Genomic DNA, 26558 nt, shown 5'->3' on the forward strand with positions numbered 1-26558 from the left:
ACATTCTGTACACAGCTAACAACAAAAAGGGACAAAACCCCACACGCTAAGGCTAAAATTACAATAAAAATGTTAACTTCATCAATTTCAACTTAAAAAGAAAAATACAACAAATGCAGCAGTTGGTGATGTGGCCCCAGCCTCAAGCTGGGCAGGGCCAAAGCCAGGCTTGCCAGGGGCCACTCCATTCCCCACTGGGACATTTCAGGATTCCACAGCCGCTGCTCAGGCTACCCAGGGGCTCCTCCTTTCCCCTCCTCCTATTTCCTTCTTTCTTTTCTCTTTATAAAGGGGAAGCGGGGAAGAAGAAGTGGGAGCACAAAGGCCTCAGAGAAGATTTGTAAGCTTCCTGTGGGCTCGCTGGGCGAGATAGGACCGGCTAAGCCTGAGGAAGGGATGAGAGGTGATTGGAAACACAAGGGTAACAAAGTAAAATAGAATCAGACAGACACCCAATACGGGGCGCCTTTCCTTGGCTCCACTACCCACCCCCACCCAGCCCTAGGCTGCCCCTCAGGCCAAGAGTGATGAACCGCAGGAAACATGTGCAGGCTTTGAAATGTGGGTGAGGTCTACCTCCTTTGAGTTTCAATTTCTTTCCCTCAAAGGGCTCTGTAGCCCCAGGGGCAGGGGCTGGAGGGAGGGGGAAAGGAGGAGCGCTATGCTCCTGCTCCTGGCTCACTGCTCTTTCCAATCTGCCTTCTGCTCCCTCCCAACAGCAATGGTAAAATGTGCTTTCTTTATTGTAAAAACAGACAGAAAGAGGGAGGATGAACGGTGGCCAGTGGCTGGTGAGGGTGAAGTGCGAACGCCGAGCAGGCGGGGCGAGCAGGGCAGCCCCTGATGGGTGGTTCCTGAAGCAGAGGGGGTCTGGAGAAGAATCCAGGTGCTGGTCAGCTTACTCTCACTGACCATCTGCCTTAGATTTCTTTGGAGCAGATTTCCTTGGAAGATAGAGGAGAGAGACAGAGAGTTAGGCTCCAAGTTCGGGCCAGCACTCCAAGAACCAGCAATATGGGACACCTGGCAGATCCAGTCCCAAGCTAACTGATGAGAGGCTGAGTCCTACTATTTCCACCCCCTGCCTCAGAATGTTCCTGAAAGGGACGTCCTACTTACATTTCCGGAGAGGACATAGGCCGCTTGCTGGCTGGCTTGGTGCCTGAGCTGTCTTTACTGGTTTCTGAAAAGAACAGGAGATGGTGAGCAGTCAGGCAAAGAGCACGGAATGCATTTATAACCCTGACCCACCCCCGAACAGTCCTGGCCACCTCTGTGCTGCCCTACAGGGCCCAGAAGGGAGGACACTCCCATCATATCTCCCCAAGACATAGGTCAGAAGCCCTCTAGGCTTTACTCTTGCCTCTGTTGCTGCTTTCTCTGGCCTCAGGGGAGCTGGAGTGCTGCTAAACGGAAGATAAGCTGTCCTCCCATGGCTGCCACCAGCCCACTCCACCCCTGTCCGCCACCCACAGGGCTCTGGACTCAGCCTGGGCCTCCTACTTTTTGGAACAGGCTGTTCTTGGGCCTGGAAATCTTTGTCCCTCCATACCACCCTACGCCATCGTGCCCCCATATTGTAGAGCTCCAAGTCTAGCTTCAAGCTGGGTCCGTCCCCCCCCCCCCCCCGCCCCACTCGCTACCCATCCCCATGGGAGCTCTGTGTACAGAATTAGCAGGAACTGGGGGAGGACAGGATACTCAGGATGAAGAGGGGGCAACATCTCAGACAAATTTACGGTAGGTCAGTACCAACCTCCTGCTGTGCCCAGCTTCCCTGTAAGCTGCCCCCAATGCTACTTACCTTGTAACCACCTCACTTGTGTGGCTGGGCCATAGCCCTTCTCGTTGCGGGCAGCGATGCGGAAGATGATGGCGGGCTTGGTGGTGTAGTCAATGTGGGCATTGGAGAGGCTGGAGGACTGCACAAGGCAAGAGGGGCTGGGCCCGCAGTACACTCGCATGAAGGCCAGCTGGGCAGGGGTGGAGCTCTTGGGCTCCCCACCAGCCTGTGAGCTCTGGATGGCCAGGTACACAGAGTACTCGATGATCTTGCCGGAGGTCACAGAGGGCGGCTCCCAGGTGAGGTGAGCACCGTCTGGACTCTAGAAGCCAGACAGAAGGTCAAGCCTTGCCTTCTTCAGTCACTGGGGCCTCTGCCCACCCTGCCTGTCCCCAGAACAACAGGGGGCCAAGAAGCCTGCAGTACTGACTGCTCCTACCTGGCATGAGCCTTTCTTCCTTAACACAATAGAGATATTCCACATTGGAGTTCAAAGAACTTTAAAGAGATCTGCCCCCAAGTGGAAAGAATAAAAGGAACTGGGACTCAAAACAGCTTCCTGAATCTCCTCTGCTACTTAATGTGTAACCTGTCACTTGGCCTCTTGGCGACTCAGTTTCTACATCTGAGAAATGGAGCTAACAAGACAACTCAGACCTCCTTGGGATGTTTTTAGGATAAAAGAACATGTTGAAGGGCAAGCCTGCTGGCACACGCCTATAATGCCAGCTACTTGGGAGGCTGAAGCAGGACAAGTTCTAGGTCAGCCTGGGCAACTCAGAGAGACCCTGTCTCAAAATAAAAATTAATAAAGAAAGAAAGAAAGAAAGGGCTAAGGATGTAGCTCGGTAGTAGAGCACTTGCATAGCATGCACAAGGCCTTAGGTTCAAACCCCAGTACTAGTGGAAAAAATAAAACATGGAGCAGTACAGAGCTTGGCAGAGATGGGCTGCTTGAGGACACTAGCTGCCAGGCTACAGAGAAAGAAATTGAGGCTGGGGAACAGAAAGGAACTTCACCTTGTCACCCTGGCAATCGATGACATAGCCAGGACCAGAAGCCAGGGTCTTGGCACTCATTACCCACCAGGCAGCAGCCTCTGTCCACCAGGGTGGGCTCAGCTACCATGCCCACATCTGGCCCCACCCCCGCATCTGGGCCCTGCATGTGCACTCAGCTGAAGTCTGTTCTGATCAATGGTGGGGACAGGCCACCCCACGAAGTGGGAAGTGAGGAAGACTCACTTTGCTGATTTTAATGGCACAAGGGGCCCCTGGGAAACCAGGCAGACACGTCTTAAAGGCTGAGATCTCGCTGAAGGGCCCCCGGCCACAGGCGTTGATACCAGCAACACGAAACTTATAGGCTGTGCCTGGCTGTAGCTCCTGCTTCTTTAGCTGGTTATAGTCAGGGACAGTGCCCGAGTCATCCTGGGGAAAGAAAATGGAAAAACAGGTGAAGAAAGAGAAAAAAACTGGCATGAAGCTTGCTGTCAAGGTGGCTCTATGGGCTGGGGTGAAGCTCAGTGGCAGAGCATTTGCCTAGTATGCCCTCAAGGCCCTGGGTTCCATCCCCAGCACCACAAAAATTAAAAAGGCAGCTTGAGGGTCCACAGAGCAGTTTTCCATCTTGGGAACAGTATAGGTTCATGGGGACTATGTGGCGAAGGGGAGTGAGGTCACCAATGGTTGCCCAATGAGGCTGAGGCCAGGCACTGTCAGGAAAGGACCCCAAAAGGTGTCACTTTTCTACTGCTTAGCAGGTGGGGAGGGTCTCCAGCTGGTCATTCCTGATCACTCAACTCAGCTTCCTGATGGGAGTTTCTTATAAGCCTCAACTCAAGGCAGTAGAGCCAAGCCTGCTTCTAAATACTTAGAAGATCTACCCACCTGAGGGTGCCAGTTCCTGGGGACACTTACATCTGATGGGACAGCATCATCTGGCGGCAGGAAATAGTGTGTCACCATCACATTAGTGCCCTTAATGACCCCCACATCAAACCACTGGTTCTCCTTCTTCACGGGGGCTTTGCTGGGCGGGGGTGGCAGGTCTGGCTTCTAGAAAACAAACAGGGAGATGAGATCAGGTCCTCAGCCCTCAGGGTCTGGAGGCAGTGCTGATCCCTGTCCCTCAGGGTCCCATCACACCCAACTCACCACACCCAGGGACTCTATGCCATTGGCCACTTCAGTTAGGGTAGCTGCAGCCTGTAGCTTCGCTGGGCTGGCTACCACAACTGGCTGGGGGGCCACAAAGGTGTTGGACGGAGCCAGGCCTGGGAAGAAAGGAGGTGTCAGCAGCAAAGGTTCTGGAAACCTGGCTTCTCTTCAGGGCCTGGACCTCCTGAAATGGTACCCTCATGCTACCCTCACCTCCCTGTCTCCCCTGGCCACCTTCTACGCACGCACTCTAGCACCAGAGTGGTTACCCCCAATCAGATTTCTCTCCCCAAATAACTTGAGTTCCCCAGGCATAGGGGTCAAAGCCAAGGCAGGACCCTGCTTACTCTCAGTGGCCGTCGAGGGTAACAGGGCCACAGTACTGGGGACAGCACCAGACAGCTCATTGAGGCAGTTGCTCTCGATGGTCGGGTCATTGAGGCTGTCGGCTGGGGCCAGGGCCTCGGTGGGGAGGTGGTGCTGCTGCTGGGCCTGGGCCTGGGCCTCCTGTAGCTGTTGCTGCTGCTGCACCAAGGCAGCCAATTCCTGCTGTGTCAGCACAATAGGGATGGTGGTGGCCTGGCCCTCCTGGCCCTCAGCTGAAAGGTGACCCAGCTCTGCCTGTGTCACAGCTGCTGCCGCCTCAGATGTGTCCATGGGTTCCCCGGTGCCTGCTCCAAGGCCAAGAAAAATACGACTCAAAAGGAACGCCAATTCACTTGGCCCAACGGACAGGGATGCTGTCCAAGGGAAGTGCTCGGAAGTGTTTTGAGACCTCGTTTCCCTGGTGGGTTTTGTCCCACCCATTCCCCACCATGGGTTACACCCTGGCCACTGAGCCCCACCTCCTTCCCAGATGTCAGTTCCAGTCTGCCCGGTCAACACAAGTATCCCCTCTACGGGCCTGCCCAGGGCCCACTGTGCCACTCTTGCAGGAAGGGGGCCTTCTCTCATTAGCTGACCCACTGCTGGTCACCTTAGCCCTCCATTCAGGGCTGTCATTCCTCCTGAGGGGCCTGTCTTCCCTTGGGGCTCCTGGCTAGCACCTACCCATGACAGCCTGCTGTGCGGCCTGGAGCACTGCCTGGATGGCCAGGGCCTGGGCCTCCTCGGTGGCTGCAGCCTGGGCAGCTGCTTCTGCAGCAGCAGTCACTGCAAGTTCCTCAGGGGTGAGCCCTGTTACCATGAGGGTGGTGGTGCCCGCCTGGGCCTCAGCCATCAGCTCTTGGGGAAGTGTTAACTGGTCTACTTCAGACTGTGTGGGCTGAGGTGGCTGGACCACCACAGTAGCCACTACCGCTGAGCTGGCAGGCTCCTGGCCTGAAGATGGGTCCCCTGTGCTGCTCAGATCCACGGCGGTCTGGAGCTCAGGGGTCTGGGAGGTTGACAGGACCTCGGCGGACTCCCCCATCAGAGGTGTGGAGGAAGACTGCAGGAGTTGCCGTGGTGGCAGCTGCTGGCGAGGTCCTGGTGAGACCTGGAGTTCCTCTGGGGGCTGCAGGATGTCAACAGCAGAGAAGGGCATGTCAGAAGTTTCTGTGTTGGCTATGGTCACTGTTATCGTGGCTGGGATGGGGACTTCGGAAGTCAGAGCCCCTGGGGTAGTCTCAGTCAGTGATGAAATCTTCTAGAAAGGGAGAGAAGCTCCCGTCAGAGGAGGAGAGGGAAGCCGGTAGTGGGGCTAAAGCAAGATAGCCTTCATCTTCTCCTTTGTGCCTATGGTGTCACGCATGACGGGCCATCTTGACCCCATGCTAAATGGGAATGGGGATGGTGGGTCACTAAGCAGCACGAGGGGTGCAGTGAGAAGGGTAGACCCTTGAGACCCTCAGTCATGTTTAACTAGTCTTCAGAGAGGCTTCCCAGTATATATAGAAAAAAGCACTCAGACCCCCACCATCTCACTTTTACAGGCTACAGTGAAACGACAAGCGACTGGAAACAGTACGGAGACAAAGCGCCCTGGAGTAGCTGAGAACTGTTGGACTGCCGCCTCCTGCCCATCAAGCACGGAGGCTGCCCTTTTATGGTCTGGAAAAGGAGTCAGGAGCAGCACTGTGCCTGGTACAAGAGCGACATCTGGTGTCTGACTCTGGAACAGCACGGGCCAAAGGTGCAGTGGACAAGGAAGGGGGGTCCCCTCTGGCTCTTACCGGCACGGAGGGGCCTGGAACAGGTGTGGACTGTGTCACGGTAGTCACTGCCCGTGGCAGTGTGGAGGACACGGTTGTTGTGATGGCACTGGAGCTGGCGATGTTCACATTATCACCCTGGGTGCTCTCCACCTCTCCCTGATCGCTGGCAGCTGGTGGGGGGTCTGTGGAGGTGACAGGCAGAATGGTCGGCTTCGGCTTGGCTTTACCACCACAGGCTTCTGTTGTCCTCAAGGGAGGACCAGAGGATGAGACAGTCTCCTGGAGACCCCCTATATGTGACCAACACATCAAAGACATCTCCACCTCACCCCACTTGCGGATTGGGTGCCACAGCTTCAACGGACTCTGGACAGGTTTTTGTCACCTTCTCTTTTCCCTCTGAGCCTTGGGGTCCGGGGGATATGAATGCAAGGATGAACGCCTTCACTCACCTTGATTTGAGCTCATGTTGGAGGTGACGGTGGTGGCTGTGTGTGTGGTGCCCGTCTCGTGGGTCTCACAGGGGGGGTTGGAGCACACCCTCTGTGTTGGGAAAGGAGCCAGCAATGCAGCACCAGCCTGGGAAGTGATGGTGGGCACTGCCGCTGCCTCCAAGCTGGACTCCAGGGTCCTGTGGGATGGGGCAGCATCAGGGAGCAGGGCACCCACGCTGACTGACATAGTGGTGCCTGTGGAAGTGGTCTGGTGCGTCTCACAGGGTCGGCCAGCAGGGGGCTGCTGCCCACCCTCAGGCTGACCTGCCCCCCCACTGGAGGTGGCGGTGGTGGCCGTGTGTGTGGTACCCGTCTCATGGGTCTCACAAGGTGGGTTGGAGCACGCCCGCTGGGCGCTGCCTGCGTTGGAGGTAGTGGCGGTGTTGGTGGTGCCCGTCTCGTGGGTCTCGCATGGCGGGTTGGAGCAGACTTGGGTCACTGTGGCCGAGGGGCACAGCAGAGCCTCCAGGGCCGTCACAGTTACAGTGGTGCTGGGTGAACTGGTTTGGAGGCTCTCATATGCAGGCATGGAGACCACGCGAGCTGCACTGGGCTCCCCAGTACCCATGATGGAGCGTGCCGTGGTCGGGGTATTGGTTGTGTGTGTGTGATGCGTCTCCAGCTGGCGCCCCAGGAGCATGTCCTTGTTGCTGGGGCCACCTGGCCCAACTTTACCACTCAGAGGGGCCAACTGCACAAAAGCAGGGCTATGGACCCCAGCCTCCAGGGCCATGCTTGGCCTCAGCAGAGGACCAGTTGAGCATGGGGCCCCGGTGGCCATCACAGTCATGGTGGTGCTGGTTGCGCTGGTCTGGCGGGTTTGGCACTGGGGCTTGACAGAACCCTGGGCTCCCTCCAATGCCCCAGGAACCACACTGATCCGGACCACAGTGGGGGTGCTAGAGGCACGACGGGTATCTCGTTGCTGGCCAGCGCCAATGTTGGACATGGCCGTCGTGGCGGTGCTGGTGGTGCCCGTCTCATGGGTCTCACAGGGTGGGTTTGAGCAGCCATGCTGCCCAGCCATGTTGGAGGTGGCTGTGGTGGCAGTGTTGGTGGTTCCTGTCTCATGGGTTTCACAGGGTGGGTTCGAGCAGACGCGGACCACACTACCATTCTGCTGCCCCACAGTTGAGGTCACAAGAGAAGCAGCTGCCTCCTGCCTATCACAGACAAACTGCACTTGGGTGGGCTGGGGGTGTCCCCCAAGGTTGGCCACAACAGTGGTGGTGGCCGTGTTGGTAGTGCCTGTCTCGTGGGTCTCACAGGGTGGATTGGAGCACACCAGTGTCACAGTGCCAGGCTGCACATCACCCTGACCAGAGTCGGCGATGGTGACTGTGGCCGTGGGCTGCTCTGTAGTAGGTGAGGCCAGAATGGACACAGGGAGGTCGTGCACAGGCTGGGCCTCAACCCCGCTGGGTGCTGTAATCAGAGTCACCTGGGTAGGCTGGGAGACAGGCTGGGGGAGACATGAAACCAGAAGAGTTAGTACCATGAGTTACGTGACTTCCCATCTGTTTCTCTTTCCTACCATACTACATTGTCACCCATGCCAAATGGGACCACAAATTCTGCTCCTAACCAGCCCTGGCAAATCCAAAATGTGCCTATCCTCTGATCTCAACACTGACTTGCTGAAAGACCAGGGAAGAGGCACTGCTTTGCCTCAAGGACAACTGGACCAAGGAAGGGGTTGAGACAGGGCCAGGACAGGAGAGGAGGCTAGCCTAAAGTCGAGCCCTTCGGAGGGAATGGAATCGCTTGATGATGCACAAAGGCCATCAATAGATGCCTCATTGCTTCTAGGAATTCAGCTTAAGGAAACATACGGAGAGAAGACGATGCTACATGTACATGAAGGTGAATTATCACATCCTCTATAAGGCTGAGAGATTAAGCGTTGGCGTAAATAAGGTCGCACCACAACACCCTATGGATAAGACGACACATCGACAAGGAAATCACACATGTTGGAAAAGCGCCAGGGCCGCACAACTTCAGGAAAAGGGCCTACTTCTCCCATACTTTCACCTGGGTCACTGCTGCGTGCGAAGGCTCATCCTTGGGCCCCACCCTACCTGCATTGTGATAGTGGGTGTGGTGAGCCCGCCAGCGGCCGTCAGTGTGGTCTGCGCAGCTGACACAGTAATGGCGGTGGGGTTAATCACCTGGCTTGAGAGGGTGGCAATGGTACCCAGTGTGGTGATGGGCGTGGCCAGGGAGGCGCTGGTGCTATGGCCCCCAGCTCCAGCAAGGCTGGTGGAAACAGTGCCTGTCACCGTGCCTAAGGTTGTAACACCTAAAGGAAAGGAAGCAGAGGTAAAGCTGCTACCACCTCCTTTCCAGCAATCTCTCTCCATGGGTGGGGCTAAGGGACTAGGAGCTCTGGAGTGCAGCTACTAAGGACCGAAGGCCCCGGAAAGAGCACCTGCCATCCTCCCCCAGCTGGACTATGGGGAGGTGGCCACAGGAAGCCTGTAGGGATGGAGTCCGGCCATTGTTGAGGCCCTGGCCTGAGGGCTACACACCTGTGGTGCCCTTCACAACCAATGTGGTGACGGCTGGCTTGACGGCAGAGACGGTGACAGGGGTGACCAGGCGAACGCCCCCCATGGGCACGGTGCGGAGGATGGTGCCTGGCTGTCCAGGGGCCCCCTTTAGCACCACCTAGAACACCAGAGCAAAGCGCCACCAACATCACTCCCAGGCTGGCTGGACTGTGTTGCCCTTCCCAGACCTGTCAGGAGGACATGTGTGCCCTGCTGGGTGGACTGCACTCGAGACCAGGGTGAAGAGAGGGTCATGTGTGCCTCACCTGTGTCACTCCTTGCTGCCCATGGCCAGTGGCAATCTTGGGGACAGCAGTGATGATTTTAGCGGGTGCTCCAGTTCCTGAAGTCATAACCTTGGTGGTGATAATGGTGATAGGGGACTTGATGCCAGGACTGCTAGTCACACCTGCACAGGAGACACAGGGGGAGCCAGGGAAGACAAGTTCCATTGAGGACTTCCCATATGCCATCTTCCTTGGGCCCCCTTTTAAAGCAGTCACATCTGCAGCCCCAAAGATAAAAAGAACTACCAATCAGGGTCAGAAGCCTGCCAGCTCCCTAGAAATCTCAAAACCCAAAAAAGCTAAAGGAGGCAGGAAAGGGGAAAACAAAATCAGGGAACACACTGTTACTGGCCCCCCTTTCTTCTTCCTGCTTCTGCCTCATGACAGTTACTTGTCAGTAAGGACCTTCAGGAACCTGTGTTAGGGAGGTCCCTACCTGTGGCGCCTGCCTGGGTGATGATGGCGGACATGGGGATGGTCTTGATGATGGTGGTCGTGCCAGGTTTGGTGGTGCTGGGAGAGACGCTGCTGATGCCCAGGATGGTGGGCTTGGTCCCTGCCCCACTGGCCTGTGTGGTGGTGATGATGGTGGTAGGTTTTCCGTCTGCTGAGGTCACCAGCTTCAGAATTGTCCCCGCTGGCAGGGGTCCTTTGGTCTGAAATGGGGAAGCAGGTAGATGAATGGGCACCACTATAAGGAAAGAATGCTTGCTCCGATTACTATCCAATGGCAGTCTAAGTAGCTCAGGGAATGGTCTGGATACTGCAGGTAACAGGACTAAACAGCAGGACTCTGAGCAACACATGCTCCTGGGGTCTTCCATAGGCAGAGGCATGAGTTGTCCTTGTGGCACAGCACCTGTTCTTGCCTATGGGGCTCTGAGCCTGGGGATCATTTTCAGTAAATACTGAGAGCTCACCTGGATGATCTGAGTTACAGGACCCGTAGATGCCTGGCCGGTGACTGCTGAAGTCTGAACTGGTTTGGTCTGGACCACTGACATCACTTTGCCCAGATTGGAAATCTAAGAAGGAAAGGATGGAGTAGAGAGTGATCCAGAAACCAAACAAGGTCATGGACTGGGTTGGGACTCTACTGGTATACCAGGGGCAGCAACTCTCCCCTGGCAGTCACCACAGCCTGGCAGCTATCACATGCACTCACCAAAGCACTGCCTCCTGGAACTGAGATGGGGCTCTTCACGAGGGTGATGGTCTTGGTGACCCCACCTACAACTGTGGTCACCACCTGGGCTTGCTGGGCCACGGTCACAGTCCCTGACTTGTGCACCGTGATGATAGGGCGGGTAGATGTGTTAGCGGCAGAGGAGACAGATGTCCCGACTTGGGCAGCTGCAGTCTTCAGCATACGAGTGGCAGGATTGCTCACCTTGAGGGACAGAGATGAGTGATGAGCAGGGTTGAGACCAAGTTGCCATTTGGAATGCCCATGGATCTAGCTGATGCTCACCCAACCCCACACCTCCAGAACAGAATAGACTGGTTTACTTTTCTTTTTAATGATACCAGGGAGCAGCCTGAATGTCCACAAGTCTAGCCCTAAGGTTGCCCATTCCCCCTGAAAGTAACTGCCTATGCCACAGCCCACACCAGTACCAAGAATGGACCAATGGCTTCAAGGGTTGGTCAAAAGCTCAGAAGAAGTGACTGCTGTTTTATAAGATTGCAGTGACCAGAAACCCCTGGCCCTGAGGTTGCTGGCTTAGAACCAGGCCCAGAAGACAGATGCTCACCATGACGGGAGAGGAGGCCACCTTCACAGTGGCTGGGAGGGTGGTCGTGCCAGGTGTCACAGCCACAGTCTTGACGATAGTAGTGCCCGCTGGGACACTCAGCACCGTAGGCGCTGAAGAAGGAGGGATTTTCTGGGTGGCAGCAGCAGCAGCTGCCAACGCGGCCATCCCACTCATCTGTGGGCTGCTACCAATCACCTGTGGCAGGTACAGGGTGTGTGAGCCATGTGGCACCACCTGTCTGCCTGGAACCTGCCAAGGGGGCTCAGCAACATCCCTGAGCTTTTCCTACTGCTGGCCCCTCTCTCCTAGCCCCAAATTAGAAGTATCCCCACCAATGAGAAAGCACAGAAACCCCTGTGGTAGGAATTTGTCAGGCACTCTGGATCTTTTTCAAAGACAACAGAGTCAGGGCTGGGAGTGTAGTTCAGTGCTAGTGCACATGCTAACATGCACAAGGCCCTGGGTTCAAATGCCAACAGTCACATACACCTCACTTTCTTGTTGGCCTGGGTCAGACCCAGCTGGCCAGATTCTCCCTCAGGCTACAGGACAAGGAAGTCCACATTTAAAATGCCCTGAGGATCATATAGCAGGTTAGGTTCTTTTGAGGCATTAACTTATTAATTCTCAATCCTGCCAGAAATCTCACCACCAGCACTTTACAGACAAGAAAGGCGTATGATGCACAGTACAGGAGCTGGGTGGGAGAGCTCCATTTTTTCGACTTGGTCATCAGAAAGTCCCACACCCATTCCCTTAGCCCGGCCCAGTGACAAGTCCTCACCGTCCCCTGGGCACTCTGCGTGGGAACAACCATTCGCACACCAGCAGGCAGGGAGGTCACAGTGACAGGGGCCTTCCCAGCCTGGCTGGCAGGTCGCATGGTGACCAATGGGGTTCCTGTTGTAGCCTGAGGACCAGTCACTTTGAGAACAGCAGGGACACCTGATGAGAGAGGGGGTTGGCCATCAGCAAGTCACCTTCCACACCATGTCCCAGGCCCTCTGTATTTCAGTACACAGACCTGAGCTACTCCTAGACAGGTCTGTGCTTTAGTTTGCATGTGGATCTTCTGTGCCTTCAGGCACGTTCTCCCCCTCATCCCCTTACAATAAGCCCCAAGTCAACTGCGACTGAGCTGCTATTTAAAACCCTCCCAGGAATCAGGGTAGTGACCCCTACTTAGGCACTGAATGTCCCCAGGGATCAGCTCCTACCCTCAATGCCCCTGGCCCCCCAGCTTACCTTGAGTCCTGGCTGCAGCGGGCACAGAAATGGAGCTGCCTGGCACCGTCGGCAAGACCTGGATGGTGGTGGTGGTCGGGGGCGCGGCAGCAGCCTGGGGCAGGAGCGTGATGCCTACTTGGGTCAGCGGCTGCACAGCAGGTGCGGCTGCTGCTGGGCAGGGCTCTTGGGAGGGTTGGCAGGCACAGATGGGACTGGATTGGGTGTGGGGGAGGTGGCAGTAGCAGCCGTGGCAGGAATGTCATATTTCTGGAGCTGCAGAAGATAACTGTCGGCTGTTGCCACTGCCCCCCAGCTCACCTCCAGGGAGTTGGTGTTGGCTCGTACCAGTTGTACCCGGGCCGGGGGTGGTGGCTTTTCTGTAAGAGAACATAGGTTGTAAGATGAGAGGAGGGGAAGCTTTGGGGATTGGCACTGGATTGGCGCTGGCCCTGCTGGATGATGCCTTACCTGTCTCCAAGTACCAGAGGTCCTTGCAGCAGACCTGGTTGTTCCAGGCCTTCCGGTAGCCATCGCGCCCACTCCAAATATACAGGCGGGTGTTGATGGCAACTGCACAGTGGCCAGCTCGAGCGCGGGGAATGTTGTCCTCCAGTGTGTCCATCAGGATGGTCTCCCAGGCCATGGTATCTAGGGGTTGGTAGGTGCTGGAGGTTAATAGGGAGGGCAGAAGAAACCCACCCCCTTCCCTTGATTCCCAGTTGCCCCCTTGTCTTTTCATTGTCAAGGATGGGGAATTAAAACTGGAAAATTGTCAGTGTACTAAATTAAAAACAAGCAAACTCCATACGCCAAAAGCACTATAAAAAAAAAAAAATATATGATGCTGGGTGCAGTGGCGCACACCTGTAATCCCAGTTATTCAAGAGGCTGAGACAGGAAGATATTGCAAGTTCAAAGTCAGCCTGGGCAACATAGCAAGACCCTGTCTCAAAAAAAATAAGGGCTAGGAATGTAACTCAATGGTAGAGAACCCCTGGGTTCAATCCCCAGTACAAAGAGAAAGAGAGAGAGAGAGAGAGAGAGAGAGAGAGAGAGAAAACTATTAGAAAAATAAAGGTGAAGGTTTAACTCCTTGCACATCAAACAACACATGTGCCAGAGACAGGAAGGCAAAAGGACTGCAGTGTACAAGAAAAATTGAATAGAAGGGCCTTTAAACAAAAATGCACCCTTCACTCAAAATAAGAGAAACATAAACCACATGGTACCTGGCAGTTTGAGTTCTGTGCCTGCTGCAACTGGGGCTCAGGGTGAACCAAGGCAGGGGACTGGCTGGTGGGGAGCTCTGCCATTTGGCAGGCTGGGAGAGTCTGACTGTGTGCTGAGGGCCAGGTTCCAGGAACTTAGGCATCACCAGGGTTATCTACACTGGTATAGTCAGGGTGGCATGGCAACATCTGATGGCAACTTTCCCTCTAGACATTTTTTTTCCTTTGAGATTTTTTTCTTGCTTTGTTGCCCAAGCTTAAGCCACTCTCCTGCCTCAGCTCTGGAGTAGCTGGGACTACAGGCCTGCACCACATACCTGGCTACCTACCTCCAGGTTTGTTTACCCTTTCAATGCACTTGCATTTGGATGAAAATGGTGAAAGGATACCCACAGGAGCAGCATCTGTACAAGTTTTGGTGCCACAATAACAATTCAAAAGAATGCAGCTGCTCACTGTGAGGGGACACGGAATGATCTCCGAAACGAAATGTGCCAGTGTGGCCCTGTGTATAGCAGGCTACAGACACATCTAGAGTTACTGCCTTTGTGTGTAGAAGAGTTCCTGCAGGGGGCACAAGAAACCACCCACGTGGCTGCCTGAGATGGGGGGAGGCTCTGCACCAAATATCCTTTTGGACTTTTGGATACAAGACCACGTATATGAAGAGACTAATCAAATAAGAAGAGAGGAGAGCACTGCTCTGGAGTGCTCTACCCAGTGGGTACTTCTGTGGATTCTAAAAGGAGCCATGGGCCCAGCCTCACTCCCCGCACACCCCACACAGCTCTCAGGGCTGAGGAGGGTCAGCCTCCCCCAGGCCACTCCGAGCCCGAGGAGGCCATACCCAGGTTGAGACAAGCCAGCGTGTTGGTACACTTCCACTCCTTCTCGTGTGTGGCCACTTTGACATCATCCATGACGAGAGGCACCCAGCCACCAAACACATACATTCTGAGAGGAGGGAGGGAAAAGCAGGAGAGGATTGTAGAGGAGGTGCCAAGCTAGAGGCCACCTCTTCTACTCAGGAAGTTCCAAACATGCTCAGTCTGCTAGATCTCCCCAGGAGTCCCCCAAGGCACACAAAGCCTTTGGACACAGCCCTCTCCTACCTGGTGGCTCAGCTCTCACAAGAACTGCGTCACCTCTCCAGCAGGAAATCACTGTTTTTGTCTAAGACTCACCTTAGTTTCCATCGTCCCTAGACTCCCTTTTGGACCTTGGCATTCAAAAAGATAGCTGCTTTTGGGGAGGATCCGTACCCTTGATGGTATGGAGCCTCAGCCCAAGAAGGGTTTCGGGCTGAGTTTCATGGGTAGCACCCTCCACCCTGAATTTATCTTCTCTGGATCCCCCAAGATTATAATGGAAAAACGGGGCTACTCAAGGCCAACCCAGCCAAGCAGCAGCCTCCTTGGGCCTTAGGGATTGTCACAATAAAACTGACAGGGAAGCCTGCAGGGGTGGGAATAATTCCAGGCCAGGAAAGAGAAGAGTAGCCACTCACTTGTTTCCTATGGTGGTTGCAGAGTGAAGACTGCGAGGAAGGGGTGCCACCCCACTGAGACTGGGCTTATTCCACGTCAACGTCTCTGCAGAGATGAAAGAGAAAGGATCATCCACACTGGACAAGACAGAGGATACTCCCTGGACTCAAGTGTGGCAGGTGCTACCTGATGCAAAAACTGCATCCCTGACCTTCCTATAGCCCATAGGAGGCCCTCCGATTGTTACCCTAGCAGCCAAATTCTAGCATTTCCAAAGTGATTTTGACCATCCCGGCAAGACAGTTTCTTTCAAAAAGTACTAAGTGTCTCCTACAAGCCAGCAATGCTTCTGGGGCTGGGGTTGGCAGGCTGAGCTCCCACTTCAGCCACTCTACTTCCTACTCGTCATGGAACACACTTACCTCATACCACCTCCATGCTCTACAGACCACGTTTTGGTCTATGCTGATGTTTCTCTCACACTCAACTGTTTCTTTTTGAGTGCTCTGATCTATGGGGCAATATAACCAATATCTACTCTCCCACCAGCAGACCTTCCAGAAATCTGTAGTTGGAATCTTCTCCCCATCATCCCTGATACCACCACCTGGCTACCTGCTCAAGTATCCCCCAAAGGCTTAATGGTCTATGGACATCCAATTTTACCACAACAGCCAGACCAGGATGCATTATTCACATGTAGACTAACCAATGGTAAGTCAATAAGCACTAATGCTTCCCAAATCAAGAGTAATTCCACTCTAGAAAAGCCCCAATCTCCCTCCTTCTTCTCCTATAAGCTAGTTAACCAACTCAGCCAACTAAGCTTACTCTTTCTTAAAAGGAATATCACCAACACAGGACAAAGATACCAGCTCACAAACCTAGGGACTATCAAGTATCCTACCTTCACCATGTCATGAGGAGTGGAAAGAGCTAAGAGGGACACCACCTCCCTGTGAGCCCCACCTCACTGTGTGATGATGGCAGCCCAGACTTTGCTCCAAGTCTACTAGAGCAGCAAGGGCTTCTTACCAATATCCAGGGTCCAGAGATCCCCCAGTCTGCAGCCACTCATCCCTCCATAGATCACCAGCTTGGACTTCTTATTGTCTTTTTCAGTGTAGACCACAGCAGTATGTGACTCTCGAGGTGGGGGCAGGACTCCGTAAGTGATGGGGATATCCCAGGCTACCACTCCAGAGCCTGGCCGTAATTCCAGGATATATAAGTCATTCAGGTACCTGATGAAGAAAGATCAGTTAGTGAGCCTTGATTCCACATGCCAGAGGCCTCACTGGGTACCTATCAGTGAGCAGTAGACTCTTGGGACCATAAAGGGGCAAAGTCTGTGTCAACTCCATGTTGTTCTTCTACCCTTGACCCCGAGGAAGGTGCTGCCAAAAACTCCTGAAGGCAAGCCTAACTGAAACAGTGGAACAGGGTGTGAGGCCACGTGGCCATGTCGAGTTCAGACCCAGCAGCAGGCCCCTCCAGGCTGCTGAGCTCACAAAGCTGGGCATTATACAAGGGCCTCCTAGGGCAAGAAGCGGGTGTTGGCCTGGGACTACCTCCAGACAGAAAGGCCCTTGGCCACAGGCCTTGGAAAATTCCCATCAGGAAACTTGCAGGCAGCGAAGGATGAGAGGGAAAGCACCAGTTCTAAACTGAGTCCGAGGTGCAGGAGCCAGCCCAAGGCAAAGCAGGCTTCCACCTCCTTCCCAGGCCTCCTCCCATGAGGGCTACTCAGGGTTTCAGATTTCAGAGTAGAAAAGTTCCTCAGACAGCATCTAGTGCCAATCTCTCATTTAACAACCTAGCACAGGAAAGGGACAACACTGCAGTGAGGATGGCTGCCCTATCTGACTTTAGGATTCCAGTGAGCCCTCTACCTGAGCAAGCAGACCCACCCTGGTGGAGTTCTACAGAAAAATGAACTCAAGAGCTTTACCTTGGAATGTTGTTCTTAGGGTCCTCACTATCATTGGCCAGACCCCCGAACAGGTAGCATTTGTTGCCCACAAGGGAGAAGCTGTGCCCAAGTCGAGGACATGGAGGGGGGCCATTTTTGGGCGTTTTTGCTTTGAGTCTCTTCCACTCCCACCGGCTTGCCTGCAAAAGCAAGACTTGGAGATTGGCTCCTGGGATAAGAAGCCCCAAGAAGGGAGTCTGGGGCAATTTGTGGCTTAAGGAAGAGATGGTCTCCTCCACTGCCTCACTCATCTCAAGCCCCCAAGCCACCAATGTAAACGAGCAATATAGGAGGTCATATGGGGACTAGGAGACAGTGTGAGAGCACAGATCTGTGAAGGAGGAAGGTCCCAGGGGCTCTACACTGTTACCTGGAGCTCATAGAGATCGTTGCTGTATTTCCCGTACTCCACCATCCCACCAAACACCAGCAGGCGAGTACCATCACAGACGAAGCCATAGGCCGCACACCCTGGAGGGATGTCCCCTCTCACAGCTGGGATGAACCACTGGTTGGTTGCTGAAGAACAAAAGAAGGAGAGTCAAAACACCCAGGAGCTTCTAGAGTCTGACCCTTATTCCTCATATTCCCTAAGTCCCCCAACCTTCAGATGTGGTCAGAGAAAGGAGGAGCTGGGAGCTGGGCCAGTGTACCCCTTGGGAGTCCTATCACCCTGCACCTCCAGCTACTCTGGCCAGGCCGTCTGCTGGAGCTCTGGATGAAAGATTACTGCACAACTGCCTGTGATCACCCTGCTTCTTATCAAGGTCATTTCGGCAAGCAGGAAATCACTGGCCAAGACAATCCATCAGCTTCTGGGAATGTGGACACTGACTTCCTTCCCTACTGCTTGCTGGATCATCACAATAAACTTCAATAACCAAAACGTCCTCTATGAGCCCCCCACTCCTCCTAGTAGCCTACATTTCTCTCCCTGCCATCACTGGGTCAAGACAGTCAGAGCCCACGGCTGCCTCTTTGCAGCAAAACAGTGACTGCTGCAGGCCTCGGTCTTCCCTCCAAGCAGGCAGGCGAGGGAGGACACAAACCAGCCCCAGCTTGCTGGCAGGGGAGAGATGGGGCAAGAATTGGTCTCTGCTCTGACCTCCCGGGCCTCACTGTCTGCTCTGACTTCCCCGCTGTTCTCGTCTCCTAGGTGATGGTCCACAGGCTCAGTGGCAGCGCCAGTACCCCTCCCCCACCACCACGCCTACGCCTATGCTGCTCCAGAACATTCTCAAGCCAGAGGTGGCAACCGCAGCAGAGCTTCTATGACAGAAGCTTCTCAAAAGCCCTTCACACTTCTGGCTGGGGGCAGGGTAGGGAGGCCACCAAGATAGAGGGCAAATCAAACCCCATGCACTGCCTGGATCCACAATGCATGACAGTCTCTAGTGGAAACATGCTTTTCCCTAGACTGCCTGGTATGTCTGGCTCCTCGATCCAGGTTCCCATGTCTCCTACACCTGTGGTGCCAGGGTTTCCCGGAAAGTGGCCGGGGATCCGGGCACAGTGGCACATGCCTCTAATCCCAATGACTCATGAGGCTAGGGCAAGAGGATCCCAAGTTTGAGGTCAGCCTCAAGAACTCAGTAAGACCCTGTTTCAAAATAAAACAAAAAAGGGCTGGGGATGTAGCTCAGTGGTAGAGTGCCCCTGGGATCAATTCCCAACAATGGGGGCGGGGCAGGATGGGGGAAATATCCTTCTACTATGACTTATTAACCAAAGGGTTGACCCCCCAAAAATACATCAATCCCTCTCAAACCCCAAACTGAGGGACAGATGTAAATCTAATCATGCACCCCAGTCAATCAGATCTCAGCTCCAGGGCATCATCTGGACAAAGGCTTGAATCAAGATTGTTCCCCTAGGTAGGGTGTGGTGGTGGCTCACACCTGTAATCCCAGTGAGTTGGGAGGCTGGGGCAGAAGATTCACAAATTTAAAGCCAGCCTTGGCAACTTAGCGAGACCCTGTCTCAAAATAAAAATTACAAAGGACTGGGCATGTGGCTCAGTGGTAAAACGACCCTGAGATCAATTCCCAATTCCAAAAAATAAAAAAGGACAGAAAAAATAAAAACAGTGGTCCCCATCAACTTGATGGTATGTGGGGGGTCCAGGATATTCCTGTGGGGAGGAGATGTTCCAGGAGGCTTCTGAGGACTGGTTTGGGCTGCTCACTGCTTCTCAGTCTGACCTTCCACACTGGAATACCATGACAGTAAGAAATATACATTTGACGGGGATGAAAAGTATTTTGAGATTTGGGAAGAGGAAGAACAGTAGATTTTTCTTTTTTTAAAATTTATTTTAGCATTCAACGGACTTTTAATTAACTTATTTTTTTATGTGGTACTGAGAATCGAACCCAGTGCCTCATAATGCTAGGCAAGTAAGTACTCTGCCACTGAGCCACAACCCCAGTCCCTATTTTTTTCTTTATTCAGATGCATTTGAGGAAACCGGGTTGTTCGTGGTCATTTATACAACTACCACCGTATCCTGAATAACCCACGTCCTGTCCAAAGACTCCACAGGCAGCACACCACTGTGCCCTGGGCCACGCCTGAGGGAACAGGGCCTCCCCAGGCCCCACTGATGCCACAGGTGGATTGGAACAGCTGCTCGCTCCTCGGCTGTTCAGCTGAGTCACTGGGACTCCAGACTGCTAGCACCATGGTCTCTGCCATCTTCTTGTAAGACAGGTACAGCGTTTTACCAGCTCTCTGCCTCCTCAGTCCCAGTGCAAATGCAAACCAAGAAAAGTAGGAGCTTTCAACGCCCAGGCAAATCAACCCTGAACAAACAGGGAGAGACAGCATCCCAAAATCCAGGCAAGGAATTCCTTCCATCCAAGTTACCAGGACAAAAGCCAACAGAAACCTCTGAGGTCACTTTAGTCCAGCTCTCTAGGTTGATAAAGGGACAGAGCCCAGGAGAAGTGACTCACCTAAGGTCACAGAATCAAAAGAGAGACAAAAACCTGGTCACTGACTATGGTCACTGAATGTGATCTATTTGTGTCCACCTGAGGGTCTCATGTAGAGGCAGTCACTGGCTACCCTCCGTCACCAGATCACCCTTGTTCAGAAGCACGTAGCTACAGAAGCATGGATCAAAGTTTGTGAGGAAAGCTAAATGGCAAAATGGATCAGCCCACAGCTTTCCCATCACACTCTGGTCACAGACACAGTTGACCAGGTGAGAAGGGCCCTGTGATGCACCAGGGTCTCTGGATCACCAGTTCCTTCTAGGTGACCCAAGAGGTGATCTTGTTCTAGAATATTCCAGGCAAGGCAGGGTCCCTCCCCAACTCCCTTGGAGAAAGTCTGTCAGGGAGTGCAGTTCCTGGCAAAGAGAACGTAGCTTCTCTTCATTTAACCCACAAGTCCCATTCCACTGCCTGAAAGAGCAAAAGCAAATAAGCTCTTTCTCTCCATCTTTAAAACAAGACAGCTGTTCTCAGCCATCCCTCAATCACCTGGGGGTATCATGTAACCCAATCTCTTGGCCTTTCATTTTGGATATGCCCTGGCATGTCACTGCCCTCTTCGCTGGCTCTCATCAGACAGAGGAATTTGGGGAAAGGAGGCCACCCGCCCGCAAGATCTGGTGTGATACGAAACACCCTCCCTGTCCCTCTCCTCAGTCAAGACTGAAGCCTGCTTTCTATCTGCTCTCCCACCCCTCTTGGTGAGCTGCCAACTCCATCTGTAGTTGTTGATGCCACCATCTCGAGACTGACACCCAGACATCAGGGCAGAAAGTCAGGTTAAAGGAATTGTCTTCCTTTTTTGTTCAATCTGTCACATCAGAACATCAGAGCATTTCCGGTGTGGCAGGCTCTGTGCTAGAAGGCAGAAAGGAGCCACATCCTCTATTGCCCATTTAGTAGGATGGCTGTGCACAGTCTTTCAGCAATGGGAAGAATAACCCGGAAGAGCTGAAAACCAAGCCCAATTCCTGAGAGCAGAGCAAGGGAGATAGTACAAATGGAAAGGAGGTAACATCTGAGCCTGGTCTTGAAGAGTGAACAGGATTTCCCAGCAAACGAAAGTAGCAAGGCCAATCAGGAAGTGACTGCGAGAACCTGGTAAGCAGTGAGGAGGGTCTGGAATGGAAGGGCAACAGATGTGATACCAGCTGGATTTAGTAACCAATTAGGTACAGAGACAAAAGAAAAGGGGGGGGGGTTCCCAAGGTGGTGGTTCACAGCCCATAAATGAAAAGACAGGTGGCAGAGAAGTCCCAGTGAATGTCTGTGCTCCTGTTCAAATCTGCCACCAGCTAGCGGAGTGACCCTGGACTTGTCACTTCCCCTCTTGGATCCCAATTTCTTCATCTACAGAAACAAGGAAATCTGATTAGATTTTTTTAAAGTTTCTTCTAGCTGTACATGTCTATGACACTAAAGCATCACCGAGGCAAAAGTAGCCTGTGCAAAGCATTTGCAATCGTACCCCTCTTCACCAGGGCACCCCCAACCTGGTAGGCTCTGAATTCTTTGGCTCAGAGCCTTTGGGTAATTTGCTTTTGCCTCATGGAAATAAAATCCCCTGAGGAGCATGCCCATAATCCCAGCAGCTTGGGAGGCTGAGGCAGAAGGATCACAAGTTCAAAGCCAGCTTCACCAATTCAGCAAGACCTCGTGTCAAAATGAAATAAAAAATAAAAAGGGCTGAGGATGTGGCTCAGTGGTTAAGCTCGCTGGGTTCAATTTCTAGTACCAAACAAAACAATACAAAATTCCAAAGCCAAGGACAATAGCTACTTTAAGACCTCCCAAAGGCCAGTCAAGTGTCCCTGGGTCACTGTGGTTAACTGACACCAAAAAGGAAAGCTATGCACTCACTTTTTCTCACACACAGGTACCCCCTTAAGTGCACACACTCCATCCCCTGCGGTCACCCCAGGTCACTGAGCTGACCAAGACAATGAAAAGTCACCCCCCCATAAGACAATAAGGATTGGGCCCAGACTGGCCTGCTCTTCACAGGGGCAAGTCTTTTTGAGGGCTGATCCTGCAGAGGGAAAAGTGCTACAGGCAGAGGCATGTGAATGTGCCCTGACCTCAACTGAAACAAAAGGAAACAAAAACCAAGGTGAGCAGGAAAGGGAGTTGTGGGGGCAGATGGGCAGTCAGGACTCTGGGGCACCAAGTGCTAGGCACATCCCGGGTCCATCAGAATAATGGATACACTAGGATGAGGAACAGAGCGCTGGGTCTGCTAGTTGCTCCTGAGAAGTTGTCTATCCAACTGACCCTGAAAGTTTCCAAACTGCTTCCCAGGAGGATTCCAGGGCTCTGCTCTAAGCAGCCCTTTGGAAGGTTGACTGCCCTCTAACAGCCAATCTATTCGTGCAGCTTGATAAAAATTAATGCCAAAGTGGTCAATTCATTTTAATAAATTAAGGAACATGCAGAGGCCCCAAGGAAGCCAAGGCAGAGGCCTGCAGTGGACTTTGGAGCTGACTGTAATTAGGCCCCTGCCCTACTTTCTAAAATTGCATTTCCCTGCCAGGGAGCCTACTCCAAGGCCTCGGAAGAAAGTCAGTCCGAGAAGTCAAGAAGGTGCTGCTCATGGCGAGGGCATCTCTAAAAACAGCCCTATCACCTGAGAAGTTGTATCCCTGCCCTTGGCCTTAGCTTACTGGGCTAATTCCTGCCACCACAGCTGCCCGGGCTGGCATGAGTACCACAGACCCCCCCCCTTCTGCGAAGCCCTGCTCTCTGGAGGCAACAGGTGCTGAGAAACAAGGAATGCAAAGGATCACCAGCAACCCACCAGTCTTTCAAAGTCAAGCTGGAAGGGGCCAATAACGTCAGAGGTGCCTGTCTGTGCTCCCAGTGGTGGTGCCCCCCAGCGAGGAGCCTGTGCCAAGCCTCCCAGTCCCCAAATCACTCCTTCTACATGCTGCCAGTTTCCCACCCCCAGAGCAAGGAGGTGACTGGGGGCTGGCCAAAGGAACAGCAGCCTGGCTGTGCCCTCACAGTCCACTCTTGAAGCTGACAGGAGGTGCTGGGACCACCAGAGCCCTGGGAGGATGGACACCAGTGAAGGGGAGGAGTGGGCAGGCTCTGATGGCAGAGGGGAAGCACTGCAAGATGCACCTCCTGCTGCTGTGGAGGGACTTCCTGAAGGCCACTGCAGCTGCAGGGGCTCTCTCCTGCCACTCTCTCCTGGGACTGAATCCACAGACCTGCAAGACCACTCACCATTCCTTCAGGGCAAGACGAGGGTCCTGAGGGCTAGGAGCAGTCAACAGGCAACTTGGGCCCATCCTTGTGCTAGGTGTACAAAAACAGGCCAAGAGGCTACCTTGGGGAAAGGATGCGACAAAGCTGTGGTGGAAAGCAGCAGGCTTTCTGCCCCAGACCAGGCAAGGGACAACATGTGGCTCCCACGAGGGAGGGGGTAGAGGCCACTGGTACATCACTCACGCCTGCAGATGGAGGCGCCTCCCAACCAACAAGGGCTTGGGTTTAGGGGAAGACAGAAGGAGGGGCAGAACAACTGCCTGGAGCTCATAGAAGAGGGGAGGCATGGGGCTACCTGGCCCTCCGCGGGAAAACGGATCCATCTCATCAACTGCAAGGCACCAGTTTAGGAAAAAAGGCTATTTAGGGGGAATAAAATACTGCAGAAGTGAATGCCAAAAAGGGGAGGCAGCACAACCACCGTTCGATTGGTCCCCAAAGACCCAGCGGCATTACCCAGGAGGCGGTGTCCAGCACGGCTGGCAACCTCCCAGGCTGGATCAGGCTGCTGAAACTGCCCCTCAAGAGCGCTTCCCTCCCTCCGGAGACAGAACTGATCCATAATCCAGAAATTGTCATTTCTCCTGAATGGGCATAGACACTAGGGATGAGGATGAGTGGAGCGAGCTGGGGAGGGGGGAGGACTCTGGCTGCGCCAAGGGGACACCTCCACCCACCGTCCAGCCGGCGGGGGTAAGGGCGTACGTCTGAAGTCACCATCGGTGGCGGCACCACCTCCCCCTCAGCAGTCGACTACAGGGTTTCTCCCAAGTAACGAAAAGCAACCCTCAAACGCAGGAAAGTCCGGGGGTGTAAGAACAGGGGGGAAGACCAGGGAAACGAGGAGAAGCCAGTCAGTGCAAAGGGGAGAAGAAAGCGTATCAGCGGAGAGAGAGAGGGAGAGATGGGAGAAAGGGAAGAGGGGAGGGAGAGGAGGGGAGGGGAGGGGAGGAGAGGGAGAGGAAGACGGAGGAGAGAGGGAAGGAGGGCAAAAGATGGGGAGGGAGGGAAGAGGGTGGTGAGAGAGGAGATGGAAGGAGGGAGGGAAGAGGAAGGAGAGGAGATGGAGGGAAAGATCCGAAGACCCAGCGGGCTTTGCACTCACCCGTGTTGTACACGTGCAGTTCGTCCACTATTCCTTCATTGCCGCCACCAAACACCACGATGAGCTCCTTGATGGCCACGGCACGGTGGCCGTGGCGGGGTCGGGGCACCGGACCCGACCAGCCCACTACTCGCTTCCAGCGGGGCTGCAGGAGCACCGCTGGCGAGTTGGCGGGCGACACGGCCGAAGCCATAGTTCCAGGAAAGGGTGCGGTGGGAAGAAGTCACCAAGCGGGAAGGGAACCCCTCAATTCCTCTCACACACCCCCCCTTTCGCCTAAGGCAGCTCTCACGGAGAAGCGGTTCCTCACACAGCGGTGGACGACTCCATGGAGGCCGCCATCTTAACTACCCTCCTTCCCTTTAGCTCTTCCCCTTCTTCTCGCTCGCCCCGTCTCCCCAAGAGCTTCCCGAAACTGTCGAGTACCTAAGCCCGAGAAGCTGGTGGCCGTCGAGTTCCGCCGCCCTGACTATTTGTTCGGGTGCTCCCGCTTACTAGCTCGGGCGGGAGGCCCTGGGAGCCGCCATCTTGAGCCGCCTCTCTCTCCTCCCTTCCTCAGTCGTAGCCCTCCCCCGCCGGAAATGGCGGAGCCCCGGCCCGGTTCCCACACCCCCAAGTCCCCAACACTGGCCGGCTTCCGGGGCGGGTGGAAAGGAGCCACAAGCGCCGCGGTCGTCTCAGCCCCGCCGGCGCTCAGACCACAATTGTGGGAGCCGCCATCTTGAGACCGTCCCGCTTCCCCGCCTAGCACTTAGTACAGCCGCCGCTCCCGAAACACCCCCGACTCTCCTAAAGAATGGAGTCACGCCGGAGGCCAGTGGAACCAGCTCGAACTCTCCGTGGCTGCTCCGAAGCCCGCGTCGTACGGCTCGTGAGGTCTCGCACCTCTTTCTTGAGTCCGCCTCCGCTGCTCAGGCTGCGCCTGCCGCCCTGGGAGCCGCCATCTTGAGACTAGCTCCCCCTTCCCCCCTATTCTCTTCCTCCTTGGTCAGTTCTTCCACTGCAGACCAAATGCAAGGCAGCGTCCAATCCTCGCTTCCCTCTTTATGACTCCTTCCCACAGGAGCCGCTCCAAAGAGCCAAAGTTAGGCCCCGAAGTGGCAACTGTACGGCAGGAGGAGCGGTAACGGCAGGGCGCTCATGCCTCCTCCCTGGGAGCCGCCATCTTGTGTAAAGAAGTAACAACTAAACATGGCGGCGGCGGTCGGGCGAGGGGGTGGAGTCTGACGACGTCACCACTCCCCCGCCCTCACACGGCTTCGCCTCTGGGCCCAAGCCTCTTAAAGGATCCCCGCGCTGCCTCGCGGCGGGGAGTGGGGGTTGGTGCCGCTGCGCACTCGGCTAGGGCTCGAGCCGCGCTTGGGTCAGGTGCAGGCGCATCTCGCCCCACGGATCCCCGTGAGCGCGCCTCCACGCCTCCGCCCTGGGAGCCGCCATCTTGCCACTTCCCCTCGCCCGGCCGTCCGCGGGCGTCAATAGCGACTTTCAGCACAAAACAAAGATGGCGGCGGCATCTGGATATGCCCGGATGAGAATGCTAACTCCCTCAGACTCGCTGGGCCCCGCCCCCCTTTGGAAACTGTCTCCCGGGTCGCGGAAGGGACATGTGCCTGAGGAGTTGCCTTTAACGAGCAGGGGTTACGAATGCACAGGTTGTTAAGGGTCATAGAAACCAGTGCAGTCGTGCCTTCAACCGGGAAGCAGTTTCCCGCCCCAAACTGCCATAAGAGGCGGTTCGAGACCGGCCACGGGGGGAGCCGACGGGGCGGGGCGAGAGTGGGCAGTTACACGGCTGAGCGCCCGGCGCCCAGGGGCGGAGCCGCGGCCAGCTCCCAGGCTCCCAGGCCCGTCAGCCCCGCCCCCGGGCGCCACCGCCTCCTTCCGCGCCCCAGCGAAATGAGCCGGACCGCGCACCCGGGGGCGCCATGCGTCGGGCCGCCCCCACCGTCCCTCCTTTGCCCCGCCAGCCGCAGGGTGGGCAAACGGGCTGGCAGCGCCCGAACCCGGCGGGCGGGAGCTGTCTGCGTCACTCGCGTCACCTCACGTCACCCCGCCCCGCCTGCTTCCCAGGGCTCCGAGCCCCGCCCCTTGCGCAGGCGCGCGGCAG

General features: G+C 54.9%; 1 protein-coding gene across 1 annotated transcript; it reads right to left on the minus strand.

Annotated features, from left to right (window-relative positions):
* Positions 1-25848, minus strand: Hcfc1 (host cell factor C1). Its single transcript, XM_047535882.1, is given in 27 exon segments — positions 1-944; positions 1120-1183; positions 1805-2105; positions 3029-3214; positions 3704-3841; positions 3941-4059; positions 4291-4614; positions 4994-5438; positions 6097-6260; positions 6531-8034; positions 8654-8874; positions 9104-9242; positions 9391-9533; positions 9848-10067; positions 10332-10436; positions 10577-10801; positions 11166-11363; positions 11953-12113; positions 12414-12572; positions 12575-12772; positions 12864-13043; positions 14472-14578; positions 15132-15216; positions 16147-16355; positions 17063-17223; positions 17454-17602; positions 24452-25848. Coding segments are annotated over 27 exon segments (6138 nt in total). The 5' UTR covers positions 24645-25848; the 3' UTR covers positions 1-904.
* Between the last annotated feature and the right edge of the window lie 710 nt (positions 25849-26558).

The sequence above is a fragment of the Sciurus carolinensis genome, chromosome X (assembly GCF_902686445.1).
Source record: "Sciurus carolinensis chromosome X, mSciCar1.2, whole genome shotgun sequence".
NCBI lineage: Eukaryota > Metazoa > Chordata > Mammalia > Rodentia > Sciuridae > Sciurus > Sciurus carolinensis.